This window comes from Sparus aurata, chromosome 5, assembly GCF_900880675.1.
Source record: "Sparus aurata chromosome 5, fSpaAur1.1, whole genome shotgun sequence".
NCBI classification, from domain to species: domain Eukaryota; kingdom Metazoa; phylum Chordata; class Actinopteri; order Spariformes; family Sparidae; genus Sparus; species Sparus aurata.
In genome coordinates this window covers 25,680,162-25,694,413 of record NC_044191.1, presented here as the reverse complement: position 1 = coordinate 25,694,413, position 14,252 = coordinate 25,680,162, and the positions used below count along the sequence as shown (strand labels likewise).

The 14,252-nt window shown below is 40.1% G+C and overlaps 1 protein-coding gene and 1 long non-coding RNA gene across 2 annotated transcripts; one reads left to right on the top strand and one right to left on the bottom strand.

Moving 5' to 3' along the window:
* Positions 1–1,158: 1,158 nt before the first annotated feature.
* Positions 1,159–9,506, bottom strand: LOC115581269 (lymphocyte antigen 6B-like). Its single transcript, XM_030416213.1, has 5 exons — positions 9,494–9,506; positions 3,079–3,083; positions 1,825–1,916; positions 1,563–1,667; positions 1,159–1,416 (listed from the first exon to the last, which is right to left on the bottom strand). The coding sequence occupies exons 3-5, from the start codon at positions 1,868–1,870 to the stop codon at positions 1,268–1,270; spliced, it is 300 nt and encodes a 99-aa protein (XP_030272073.1). The 5' UTR covers positions 1,871–1,916; positions 3,079–3,083; positions 9,494–9,506; the 3' UTR covers positions 1,159–1,267.
* Positions 9,507–10,778: 1,272 nt separating this feature from the next.
* LOC115581270 (uncharacterized) lies at positions 10,779–11,917 on the top strand. The gene is made up of 3 exons (XR_003984017.1): positions 10,779–11,239; positions 11,485–11,592; positions 11,745–11,917. It is a non-coding gene; the product is annotated as an uncharacterized LOC115581270 (long non-coding RNA).
* The last annotated feature ends 2,335 nt before the right edge of the window (positions 11,918–14,252 follow it).

The following is a 14,252-nucleotide window of genomic DNA, read 5'->3' as shown; positions in this document are numbered from 1 at the left end:
AAAATAACAACATTTCCGCAAAATGTATATCAAAGAGGGACTTATTTATAAAGCAGTTGTTTATATGTAAAATACATGAAAAAAAACAAGGACAGTTTTTTCTTTCACTTTTAAGAAAGGCAACTTTTCCACCCTCTACACCAATGAGCCAAAGAGAACAGTTTTTTTTTGTCTAGGGGAAATAGTTTTTCATTTGTGCAACAGTTACAGTGTAACACTCTGTTACACAAATTAAAAAAACAAACATGTTTCACCAAATACGGTAGTTTGTGTGTGAAATCGCAGCAGTGGACACGCTGGCAGGCGCACAACGCACACTGGAGTAGGGCTGCAGCTGTCGAATATTTTTAGAAACGAGTATTCTACCGATTATCCCATCGATTAATCGAGTAATCTAATGAAAAAAATATTTTGCATTATTAAAGAACAATACCAACTAATGGATAACCAACCTAAGCAGGCCACATAACCCGGGTGATAGGAATTAAACGAAGCCTCGAGGCAGAGATTTTGCTTCGACCACTTTTTTGTAGTCAAATTATTCGAGTTACTTGAGTAATGGTTGCAGCTATACACTGGAGACAGTCCAGTCTCCACACACACACTCTACCTTCCTCTAGTCAGCTCATCTGGATCATCCTCACCACCTGCGAATATGGATATGGTTCATGAAAGCCTTTTAATAAAGTCAGTGACAGCGCTCAAATTTTCACACTCCATTTCCTCATTGTGAGTCCCAATCGTGATGCAGGCTTAGTTCACCGTAACTACACCTCAATGAATAGTATATAGTTTTCACTTATCAAAATTCCATTTTCAATAGATAGTAACCTCTTTTTTCTTGAAGTAACAACAAACTGTACAATATATCAATTTGTTTGTGATTGCTTAAGTTTCATGATATTGTTTTCATCATTCATTCTCGCAAGGGCCTAAGAACAAAGCTATCATTAGTTAATAGTGAAGTGAAATGCAGAACATTCAAAGAATGTTAGAAAAAAGCTCAATAATTGGTAGTCATTCGCTGTTGTTAGGGCTACATATAGACAATTTTAGAAACTGAATCAGAAAATAGGGTAAACAAAGAAAAAACAAAATATTCCTCCTCTGAGGTGAAAGAGGTGAATGCAGAACGTAGAGAATTAAAAAACACAAAGGTCAATCATACTGTAATTTTATTGAGCAATTCTGGATCTGTTTTCAACCACAACTGTTTTCCTGAGTTATACAGATTGACAAAGAAAAAAGTTGAATATTCTCCAGAATTTCAGAGAAAGACTGAGGTGATGGCTGAGGACACCAGAAGGAGGAGGACGCTGGAACCAGTGGGTATGGCGCCGTTACACAAGTCACCTTCACAGCATTTTATGAGGCCTATACACCCAGCACTGTCAATGCAGTCCTTAGTGACGAGACCTCCTCAATACAATGAAAAAAACATATAGTTAGTTTCAACAATATCAAAACTACAGAAATATATCAGCTTTGACTCAGAAAGACATCTATCTATTGAAATGTTAGAATACCGCTACAAATTCTTCTGGTGTGGAAGAACGACTTACCCATCACTTCAAAGGATGAACAACGGTTCTGTGTGGAACAAGTTGCAATCTTTGTGCAGGATTTAGAGTCGGCGTTCACACAGCTGTAGCATTTTAATCCACATGCTACACAGAGAAACAGAATACAGTCAAACATGGTTTAAGATGCTCACTTATTTAATACTTTAAATTTGGGATGTCATTACCTTTTTTAGATATAATAAAAACTTTCACACAATAATAATTTTCATTTGTGTTACAATGAATTGTAAGCTGTACTTACCGGCAGACAGAGTCGCCAACAGGACCAGAACTCCGTACAACTTCATCCTGAGTGAAAAGAAAAACAGACTTTAATCAACTCAGTGAGAGAAAAATCAGAGAACAGATGTGAGCTCTTCCAAAACCTGCCTTTTATACTCCAACTTCTCCATCTTCCTCATTTCCTTACAAAGCTCCTCCCAACTTTGCTGAACTTTCTTAACCAAAGTAAACATCTGTTTTACGTGCCAATAGAGGCTATTTGACATGAATAGAAGCACTATCAGTATTTTCTACACTTGCAGAAACATTGTATTTGTATATTGACATTTTATTTGTACCGCGACCCGCATGGATAAAGCGGAAGAAAACGAAAACGAAACGAAACATTTTATTTGTGTTGTGGTCATTTGTGTTTTCATTCATGTATCCATCTGACTGTTCTGTACCTTTATTTGTTCATCTTTGTTGGCTTTGTTCTTAGCTGTAATTCTATTCCTGTGTAAGTACAATAATAATTATTTGTATGTGTATTTGTACTTGGCTCAATGAAATTGATTCTTACTCAGATGAGATGGGTGACAAGAAGGCACGTGTTTTACCACAGTGTCACAGCAGATAGCTGCACTGACGCACGTACTGTGGTGGCTGCAGCTTCTAACAGCTTCTTTGTGGTTTGGCATTTCCTATGTTCCTATTTGTACTTTATACTTGTATATGAGCCTTGGTATATTGTGTAGTCATTACTTTTAGCCATATCACAGCCTTTGTTAAGTAACTGCTAAAGCAAACTGAATCTCTCTCTCTGTATGTATGTATGTATGTACGTACGTATGTATATACTGAAAACAATGTGTTGAAGTTTAGAAATCTACGGAAGCTGAGAACGGCCATAGATTTGTTCTCCTTTTTATGCACTGTTATCTCATGATAACGACTTATTATCTGGTTATCTCGATATAATAAAGGTTGTTTTCTAGTGATAACAAATTAATTTGTTTCATTATCTCCATATAACAAAGATTGTTTTCTCGTGATAACAAATTAATCAATAATGTGTTCGTCTTGATTTCAACCTACAATACATATATATGTAAGGGATAATGTCCGACGAGGTGTCCATAAACAGAAGTTAATGGACGACGCGGAGGCCTAAGAACCGTCCGACGCGCAGCAGAGGACGGTTGCCTCCGCGAAGTCCATTAACTTCTGTTTACGGACACCTCGAAGGGCATTATACCGCTTATACCATGGTCACTTGCCAAAGAAAAGAAATTCGGACTATTAATTTACATTTTCATGCGGTTTACAATCAAAATATAAAGTTTTTCACAAGCCATAACTTAGTTTCCCTGGTAACGCCTGAGGGTTTGACTAATACCTGGAACAGTCATTAATCTCCCGTAAGATTCTTATGCAACGGAAACGTTGTTCACTCCTCCAGTAAATAGGACGGATCATAGATACGACTTGGCAACGGGAGATATTCTAGTCCGCTCAGCCATGAGCCAGAAATCCAACGCTATGCTAGCAAGATTCAAAGTCAATAACATTGCATACGGTTGACAAACAGTAAATATAATTTGACAGTATGCTAGCTAACACGATTAGCTAACTAACCAGTCATGTCATAGTCCCCAAATCAATAGCAAGATTTTCACGAACAAATGACCGGCCGTGTGTAACGTTACTGTGGCCGCAGCCTGAGGCAGAGAGTTGAACAGCGAACGGGATGTGAGATTATTCACGTATCAGTAAGTTTAGAGGGGAAGTGAACTTTCTGCAGCTTGTGTGTTACAGTCGACACCCTGTGGTGTTCAGAGGGTAAGACACTGAAGGACTGACAGACTGCACTCAGTGCTGGAAATATAATATTCAGATTTGATACGCCAGCTAGCGCATTGATTTACAGCGGTGAACAGTCAATTTGACTGGAACTACTTAGTAGGTGTCCATATATCAGGGGTTAATGGACACCCTGCAGCCAATCAGAATCGAGTATTCCCCAAGACCATGGTATAAATATTGTTATATACCGAGATCCGACATACTGTATATGTATATATGTGTGTGTGTGAGAGAGAGAGAGAGAGAAAGAACTTGCAGTCAATCCAGACAGTGCTCAAATTGATCTGTCTGGTCTTGAAATTTTGGATGACTGCTCTGCGGCTCTAGCTTGCATGACGCCCTGGACGAACCTCAGCTTCTGCCCAGTCACCCACTCTCCACACGGCAACATGATATAATTGCCCCTGCTAGCCGCTATGATTCCTGACAGGAGATTCCATGTTGCACAGAGGCAGGTTGTTGGCTGTTGTAGGTAGTTGGATGTGATTTCCCTCCTTCTAGGGATCCTTCAGGATCAAGACTGTCTGGCCTTCAGTTCACCATTCTGGGTGGGTCCAATCTGTTAGCAGCTGGTTCAGTAGTATTGCCATTGGCATTTGCCATATTCTTCAGTATTGTTCAGTCTCCAGCCTAGATGGGTCTGTTCCCACTTTGGATTGTTGATCCTGGCCTCTACTTCTCTGGTGTATCTCTTCATGCGGGTAGCCCAGGCTGTGAGTTCTTGTCTGGTGGTCTCCAGTGCCTCAGGTATGGACAGCTTGTTGTACATTTTACGTAGCCTCCCTCTCTGTGCTGCTTTGATTTTTGCCTCCAGCCTCCCTTACCACGGAGGGTCCTAGTGGCTACTGTTGTCCATTTTGTAGCCAACCTCAAGACTGACTGTTGCTGTGGTGTATATCAGCCCGTTGGTTCTGATTATGGACTAATGGTGTTTAGTTGTGCATTCACAACCTCTAGCAGACTTTCAGAGGGTACTTAATAACTTAGCCATGGAAGTCTCAATCTCTTCAATTTCAGGTCAGCTGCCCTCATGTTAAGCACATCTGTGTTGGATTGGGGCCTGATACCCAATCTCAGAGTGTGAAGATGCTGATATATCCCCCCAGACCTGGCTCCCCTGTTCTGTAAGCATACCTCATCAGTGTTTAGTGGTGATAGCAGTTTCTGTTTGACAATGTTGGAATACTGAGCTAGAAGTTGTTCCTTTTTGTGAAATAGCCATCCAGTAGTTCCATATGATCTGTTCTTGTCAAAGAATGTCTTTAAGAAGATTTAGTTCCTGTTCCAGCAGCCCATTTCTTATCATGTTGCCTGGTTCCCCATCACAATTCAAAACACTATTGTCATGGATAACAAAAGATATGTATGCACTGTGGGTTAGAACCATTTGTTGTTCTTGTATTATTTATTAGTTTGAGTTTTTATTTGAGTCTTTGGTTCTCATTTACATATCTTAAATCCATGAATTTTATATGTAGAGATATAAAAAAGAAAGTGGAGATGCTTCCTTCTTAACTGTGGAATATATTAAATACAAATAGAAAGTAGAAAAAATCATATAGCATATGGGCACATCAGACATTTAGGTGTACAGCATATGTCAGCCCTGCGAATTTTAAAAACATTAGTGATGTAGGAATACTTGTACTTAAATCTATAGCCAGCAAAGTCAAGGAGAGCTACCTTATATTAAGAAATAAGCAACTCTACCCTGATTTTTATGTGATTTGGGGAAGTTTAAACTCATGCAGATTCAGCCACACTTATTGGTTAATTCGAATCCTCTAATACTAGGCAACATCTAGATAGACTATGATGGACAAATTACATTCTAGAGATTCCCATATATATCAATTGATGGGATATGATATGGGTGAAAGTAATCACCTACACAATATAATAAGGCTCATATTTTAAATACAAATAGGAACACAGGAGTTCAAAAACCACAGAGAAGTCATGTCTAGCTGCAGCCTACAACAGTCCGTGGTTTGGTGCAGCTATCTGCTGTGACACTATGGTAAAACACGTCTTCCTGTCACTCATCTCTTCAGAGTAGAAATCCGTTTCATTGGCCAAGTACAAGTACACATACAAATAATTAGAAAGATAAACAAATGAAGGTACAGAACAGATAGATGTGTACATGAATGAAAACACCAATGACCTTTACTGTAATGCAGCTTTTGAAACAAGAAAAGACAACACTTATGCCATATCACGGTACAAAGATAATCTCATATCAAGATAAAGATAAATACTGTATATATTGTCCGGCCATGTGGTTAATTTGAGATTAACCTGTAAACATGATAATGTAATCTGTTTGTCAACAAATTGTGGAGCTTTTTTGTGGTGCTATTCTTCAGGAAAAAATAGGTTGAATCAACCAGTCAGTGGATCAGTTTCAAATACTATAAGGAGAAATAGTTGAACAGCAACAGCCATAGTTAGCTGAGGGTGGCTTGTAGGCTGCACTGTTTTAACACCAGCAACTGCTTGTGGTTGGAAAAACTCACTCTGTGTAGGTTAACCAGCACTAAATGGAACAAAAACCTCATGAGGTTAAACCACAGGGGTGGTCTCATATGATCCATTTCTTTTGCTCTACCAGAGTGACTTAAAAGGTGCCTACTGAATATGGATGTTATATTTTGATGACCATATTGATTTTTAACACTATTGTCTGCTATACCTCATCCAAGATTGGCTAAGTCTGCTGACTGCTTGTACTACTGCTTGTACTAATTTCGATCAGAGTTCCGTTCCGTTTTTCAATGTTACCACTTTTTCGCCCTTTTTTGTTTTCAAGGGGGTTGCGGGGTCACTGGGGCCAGTAGTTACTTGATGGGCGAAGACCAGAGTACACCATGGAAGAGTCGCTAGCTCATTGCAGGACCCTTACTGATGGCAGAGGTCGCCACACAGGGTGCCAACTGCACATCAGGAGCAACTTTGGGGTTCAGTGTCTTGCTCAAGTATACTTCGACATTGTCAAAATAGTTGAGATCCATTTACTCCTGTCTAATATAAATACCAGTATGTACACACACACAGAGACAGTGTCAGAAAAGTTGAGAGTCATACACTCCTGTCAGACACAAATACAAGAAGGGGACATTATACTTAGTCCTGAAATGATTCTGCAATATATCAAAACTTTGCTTGCTGCATTGTGTTTGCCATAAATTCATTGGAAAGTGTTAAACCATTCCATTAAAGGTGTGTTGAAATAGGAAGTGAAGAGGAAAGGGCAACACGGGGTGTCTGTGAAAAAGAGGAAGTGTTACACTCAAGGCTCTGTCTGTCATTCTGTCTCTGATGATCATTTTTGACTTAGTATTAACTTTGCAAAGTTAGAGGAGGTGTAATGGGTAACCATGATGTATTGAAGTTTAGAGATCTAATGAAAATCAGTAAAGAAACAGTGTTGAGCTGAGGTCATGAGAAAGTGTTAAAGAACTGGTCAGGTCAATGTGAGGCCAAAAGGATGTGTCGAAATCTGATCACGCTTTGGGCACGGGCACAGACCGTGACCAAGGCGTGTTGGATCATTATGATATCGTCAGCCGTCATCAAGGGACTATTAGTCATTGAACGGAGAGATGGTGGGAAAATGTCCTAATAAGGACATAAAACCATGCCACCGTCCAAAGCAAGAGAGAAGCGTTATGAAATCTTAATCAAGGGGTTATCAACCAGTGAATGGAGAGATGCTGAAAACATGTCCTAATAAGGACACAGAACCAAGCTAGTGTCCGAAGCAAGAGTGTATATAACCTGAGGAGCACGGACTAAAGTTCATTCTTCCACTCGCTCAAGCCTTGAAGAAACACCTGAGACGGAGAATGTGAGCAGCCTAAACATCGCAGAAAGGACTTCAAGAAATCTTCAGCAGAAACAGATGAAGGAATTAAGAGCACAACGGATTAACCATTTTTGCCAACATGCTGTGGATTACAATTTGGATATTGGAGTACTTTTGTTCACGCTGCTGGCGTGAAGTTTGGACTTTGAGGAAGTTACGAGACCTTGGCCGGGGTGGTGATTTGCCTCAAGGACTTGGACTTTCAGCAGGAAGGGAAAGGCAAGCCATGGAAAGACCTGACCCTCTCCATCTCACCTAAATTTATTGTTATTTCTAACCAGGCATCAGCTCTTTTAGGTTAATTGGTTATTTAAGGTATTGTGATTTATCAATAAGTATTTTTGACAATGATTGACAGTAATTGAAATAAGTATTACGTTGTATGCTTTGCCCTTGCTAAAATCTATGCAATAAAACCTACATAATATAGTTAAGGTTAAAGTTGTGGACATTGATTTTATGTCTCTTTGATTGGAAGTAAAAGTCAGGTGTTAAGTGTGCATAATATCTTAAAGGTTTTTAAAGGTTACTCTAGCCTACCAAATTGAAACAGTCCCTTAGGGTTTACCAAAAGCCCTTAAAATCAAACCTAGCACCATACCAAGAGCCCAGATCATTTAGAGGAGAGCTGCCATTAACGGGCGTGGCTGGTGGCTGTATCTGACTCAAGGGCTATTCATGTCAGGTGCCAAACCAGAGGAAGCAGGGAAGGCGTTCGGATTCAGGCAGTTAGAAGCTAGGCGAGTCTCCTCACCACCAGCTTAAGCAATCCCTATTTAAATTGCCAGTTTTTAAACAACCTCTTGCAGGTTTAGGGATCTAACCCTTTAAACGGAGAGCTGGTCGAGTACCTCCTGGACAGGGGTAAAACTCGGGATCTAACAACATGTAGCTCAGTTCCGCCCCAGGGAGCCGGGATTCGAACCAGTGACCTTCCAATCACTGGTCCACCAGCTCTACCCAATAAAAGATGCCTAAGATCAGAGTATTTTTTTCAAAAAACTACATATTTTCAAACTCCAGATTTAGCATTGTACTTAGACATTACAACTTTGTGAAAATGTTTTAAAATCAGACTTTAAAGTGTGATTTTAATGAGAGATCTGAACATCTGGGGAATCCTCCCGACTAAAGCTGCCAAACCAAAAACAACTAACCTATTAGGAGAAAAACAAAGATACGAAAACAGGACTACCAGGAACTCAAACCCAAATTAAAACAACAAAGCCCTGGAGCTCTAACAGGCTGGGGAACTGAACCGAAAACTCGGATCAGAAATCCATCCAGGAAAAACATTCTGCTCATCGCTCCAAGTCATGTATATGTGTATTCTAGACGAGCGCTACAGAGCACAAATCGTCCAAAAGTGCATGTTGTCGGTCTCATATCTTTGTCGTGAATCTATGTACTCTCAAACAACTCATGTGTGGAACAGTAGTAAGCATGTGTTCACGACGAGCGGCTCGAGAGCGGCGTGGAGACCCCCGTTAGCTCTTATGTTAGCTGCTGGCTGCTCGCTGTAGCGCTGAGAGCGCAGCGTCCAGGTTAACTGATGACACATGTTACCATCGAGAGTGAGATACATGTCTGGGCTTTCCTATGAACCATTGTTGCTACTGGTGTTTGTATCACAGGTTGATCTGGACGTCTCACGATTTGCCACAGCTGATTGACCTCACACTGAGCTCGGGCTGGATGTCAACGCACTCTGCAGACTGTTTGACGAGCAGGCTGTATGACAGTGTAGTTTTCACACTGACTTAGCTTCAGCTTAATAACAATGTATGCGGCACGGAACAATGGCTTTAAGTAACCATTTGAACGCAGTGCGGAATGAAAAATACACGATGGTAACAGGTGTCACAAGGTAAACTGGACGCTGTGGTACAGTGAGCAGCTAACAGCTAACAGAGCTAACAGGGTTCTCCACGCCGCTCTCGAGCCGACTTGCAAACCACTGCTAGACGAGCGCTACAGAGCACACATCTTCCAAAAGTGCATGTTGTCGGTCTCATATCTTTGTCGTGAATGTCTGTACTCTCAAATAACTCATGGGTGGAACAAGCTGAGGCATTTGTTCACACCGAGCGGCGTGGAGGCCCCCGAAGTGAGGTCAGTGTGAAAACTGTACACTGTCATACAGCCTGCTCGTCAAACAGCCTGCAGAGTACGTTGACATCCAGCCCGAGCTGATCAGCTGCAGGAAATCGTGAGACATCCAGATCAACCTGTGTTACAAACACCAGTAGCGACAATGGTTCATAGGAAAGCCCAGACATGTATCTCACTCTCGATGGTAACATGTGTCAACAGTTAACCTGGACGCTACGCTCTCAGCGCTCCAGCGAGCAGCCAACAGATAAAAGCTAACAGCTAACTGCTAAGGGGTCTCCACGCCGCTCTCGAGCCGCTCGGCGTGAACAAATGCTTAATACTGTTGCACCCATGAGTTGTTTGAGAGTACAGAGATTCACGACAAAGATATGAGACTGACAACATGCACTTTTGGACGATTTGTGCTCTGTAGCGCTCGTCTAACAGTGGTTTGCAAGTCGCATCTCCGTGTGGATACAAGTGTCCAAGCCACGTCAAAACGAATACACATATACATGACTTGGAGCGATGAGCAGAATGTTTTTCCTGGTTAGCGGACATGGCTGAGGACCCCTCTCTCTCAAGACAGGATTCTCAAACCACACCACCAGCACATCTGGGACCCTCGCCAGTTAAAATGAACGCCAGCTAACCTGTCACACCAGTCGAGGCCATTAAGCTAACTAGAGCTGGTTTACAACGTTATAGAGAGCAAGGCTTGGGATCAGGAATCATTTGCTTTTGTCTGGCTCTCCGATTTGACCAATCATGCTCTTGACTGAGGTTAGGACCTCCTACCTCCTCATTTACATATGGACACAGAAATACAGAAATAAATAAATGTAGGTGAACAGAAATACAAAAATAAATAAAAGTAGGTGAACAGAAATGTAGAAATAAATAAAAAGCATTTATTCTTTTATTTATACTTTTATTTATTTATTTATTTATACATTTATTTCAGCATTTATTTATTTATTCACTTATTTATTTATGCATTTATTTATTTATACATTTATTTATGTATTTATGTATTTATTTATGCATTTATTTATTTATTTATTTATTTATTTATTAATTTATACTTATGTCAGGTTTAGTCCTCCATAACCTGCACCTGGCCTCACGAAGTCAGAGCAGGGTGGAGACAGAGGACACACACACACACACACACACACACACACAGGGCACTGACCTGGCCAAACGTAACATAACTCATACATTTTCTCGAGCAAAGACAACAAAGATGAAGAATTAAAGGTACAGAACAGTTAGATGGATACATGAATGAAAACACAGATGACCACAACACAAATAAAATGTCGATATACAAATACAATGTTTCTGCAAGTGTAGAAAATACTGATAGTGCTTCTATTCATTTCAAAGAGGCTCTATTGGCACTGAAAGCAGATATTTACTTTGGTTGAGAAAGTTCAGCAAAGTTGGGAGGAGCTTTGTAAGGAAATAAGGAAGACAGAGAAGTTGGAGTATAAAAGGCAGGTTGTGGAAGATTTCACATCTGTTCTCTGATTCTTCTCTTACAGAGTTGATTAAAGTCTGTTTTTCTTTTCACTCAGGTTGAAGTTGTATGGAGTTCTGGTCCTGTTGATGACTCTGTCTGCCGGTAAGATCAGTTTAGGATTCATGTGTTGTTTGTTTTCAAATTAATCCTTTGATACTTGGTTAGATATTTATTTACTTAGATATTATTCATTTTATATATAACAATAGTATAATGGAAGTAGTTTTAATGAAATCAAATTTCCAAAAAATCCTATCTGTAGTGTAATAGACTAACTGTAATGTGTATTACAATTATATTTGTAGTGTCTTAAACCATGTGTGACAGTATTTTATATATATGTACAGCCTATGGATTGCAATGCTACGTATGTGCAGGCGACAAATCAAATGCCTGCACACAGAAAGAAAATTGCTCTCCTGGCTTTGACCGTTGTAGCAGTATTGAGCGTGAAGGTAAGTCGTTTTCAACATCAGAGGGATTTACAGATGATATTGAACATTTTAAGTAGATAAAGGGTTCTGAGCTGATACACAGTCTGGCTGCACTGGATGCCTACAAGTTTTTGTTGTTGTTGAAACAAATGTTTTTCCATCATATCCTGCAGGTCTTGTTGCCAAGAGCTGCGCTACTGCTGCTAAATGCAGAGAACCCTTCAAGTGCTGTGACACAGACTTGTGTAATGGTGCCATACCCACTGGTTCCAGTATCCTCCTCCTGCTGGTGTCCTCAGCCATCACCTCCGTCTTTCTCTGAGGCTCTGTAGAACATCTGATGTTATTCTTACCCGATCTATACAACTCAAAATGTAAAAGTTGTGAATGATTCCAGAATTGTTCAATAAAGACCCAATAATGGACCTTTGAGTTGTTTAATTTTTCAGGTTCTGCATTTACATCACTATTTACAGCTAAAAAAAGCTTTGTTATGAATCCATAATCAGAAAGGTTACGGACATAAAATTCTACAACCATGATCAAATCTACATATTTAATAGTTAGTTGATGATTCTGAGAAAAAATGAAGTAGACCAGCCGACTCTTTGATGATCCATTTTCACGACTTCAGACATACACAGAAAACATGTGAGGTGCTTAGTATAAGAGAAGAAGCTGAATGAATTCGTCAAATGACTTACGTCTTTAAGTATTTAGACCTGCTAAAGATATTCTTTAATCTTCTGTAAGAGAAAGTGTGAGGACTCGCTTTCCTTTTAGATTTGAAAAAAGAAGAAATGAGTCAATGAGGCTTATAAAGATTTCAGGCTTCCTGCTCTGATGCCTTTGATTTCAGACACAAAGTACAAAACATGTGATTTAATGTGCTCTGCATCCAGAGGATCTTTATTCCTTTGTGCACGTGGAACAAAATCATTTGTGTCTTTTTTAAAACAGAAAAAAATGATTTCTTATATATTAGGCAGGGTTAGAATTATTTCAGTTGAATTTAAGTTTCAGCAAATATACACACACTGAATAATGCCTGATGCAGCATATTCCTGTTATCATGTGACAATCTCATGTTTCCTAATGTTGGAGATTATCCTGTCACAAATTACACAAAAGGACCAAAACTCAAGAGTAGGGATGTCCCGATCAGGTTTTTTTTACCCCGATCCCGATCCGAGTCCTTTAATATTTAGTATCTGCCGATACCGAGTCCCGATCCGATACTTAGCCTTAACTAATATTTTCCTAGATAATACAGCTGCATTAAGAAAAAAAGTACCTGCATCTAAGCTGTTCCTTAATAGGTTTTTATTATTTTGTTGAAACAAAGTATATACTTTAATATAGCTCTTTCTTATTCTGCATATGCTATTACAACATTGGCCTCCACCTTCCTTGTGTTAGCAGGTGAGTGTGTGATGCTGCACTGTGACAGCAGACCCTCGTGTACAGCAGCTGAAGTGTGTGTGAGACGCAGCTCACGCTTGGTACCTCAGTATCATCCTTTGCTTATTTCATGTACTTTACGTTGTCACATAAAATGACGTGGACACGTTGCTTGTCTATTAACGCGTTCAGCATCTCCTGGATTGCCTGCTTTACATGCTCTGCTGTATGAGACCCACGAAACTAGTGCGCATATACCGGCATGTTGTAACTCAAAAGTGGAATAAATGTAATGCAGAGATGGTAGGGCATACCGGGAATTCAAAAACTCCAGGTGACGAAGAAAACCCTTATCCTCTACCACGGAGATGACCTGGTTTTCCAGAGCGATTAATTTGATGACCCTCTCTGTAATATTTGTCGACATGTCGCTGAGGATATTTCTCATAAATGAAAGTATCCGCGACTGTTTGCTGCGTGCGTCTCCTTGCCTGTACTCTCGAGTGAACACGTTGTATTCTTTGAGTTTTTGTTTTGTATATGCTGTATCAAATGAGTAGTAAAATGCAGCTCCGCGAAACGGCCATATAGCAGATGTTACATGTCGCCGTTGGACTGCTTTCGCTTTCTAATTGACGTTATTTCCACACTGCAGACACTTTATTCACAGATTTGCCAGAGTAACGCCACGCGCGCGTCTGCGTTCTGCCACAAATTGTGCTCTGACGTTAAAAATAAATAAATAAATAAATCGGGCTTGGGTCCACGTTCAAAATTGCCTATTCCGATCAGCGGAAAAATGCCCAGATCGGCTCCGATCCCGATCCTACAGATCGGATCGGGACATCCCTACTCAAGAGGCAGCCAGGTTGAAGACTTGTTATGAGCTTAAGTGCAAGACCCCCCAAAATTAAAGTATGAGCCAGCCAAAGGTAAATACTAAAGTAATACAAGTACTGAGGACAAACTTAATAACCAAAGGGAACAAGAAACACATAAGGGCAAAGAAATGGGCAACAGCCACAGGAGACATGAGGAAATAACAAGTGACACTTCATGTTTTCTACTCATTTTAAAGTGAAACTCTCGCCAAAAAGCAACCGTGGCTTTATTTGGGATTGAATATGAGTCAAACCTTCGTGTGAAAGCATAATTACTACGAAAGAGGCACTTTTAAGATTTACCATAGTTTCGGTTTTGGGCACGTTAATTTTGAACGGGAGTGCATGGGGCAGGACATGCCAGCATCAAAATCGCTATTTTTAGAACACTAAGAAGGC

Bases quoted from the DNA above. Each gene is read 5' to 3' on its own strand.
- LOC115581269 (XM_030416213.1), bottom strand. From the start codon at position 1,870: ATGAAGTTGTACGGAGTTCTGGTCCTGTTGGCGACTCTGTCTGCCG. The intron at 1,668-1,824 runs GTAAGTACAGCT...TTCTCTGTGTAG, and splicing joins GTTGGCGACTCTGTCTGCCG to CATGTGGATTAAAATGCTAC. The intron at 1,417-1,562 runs GTAAGTCGTTCT...TGTATTGAGGAG, and splicing joins TTCATCCTTTGAAGTGATGG to GTCTCGTCACTAAGGACTGC.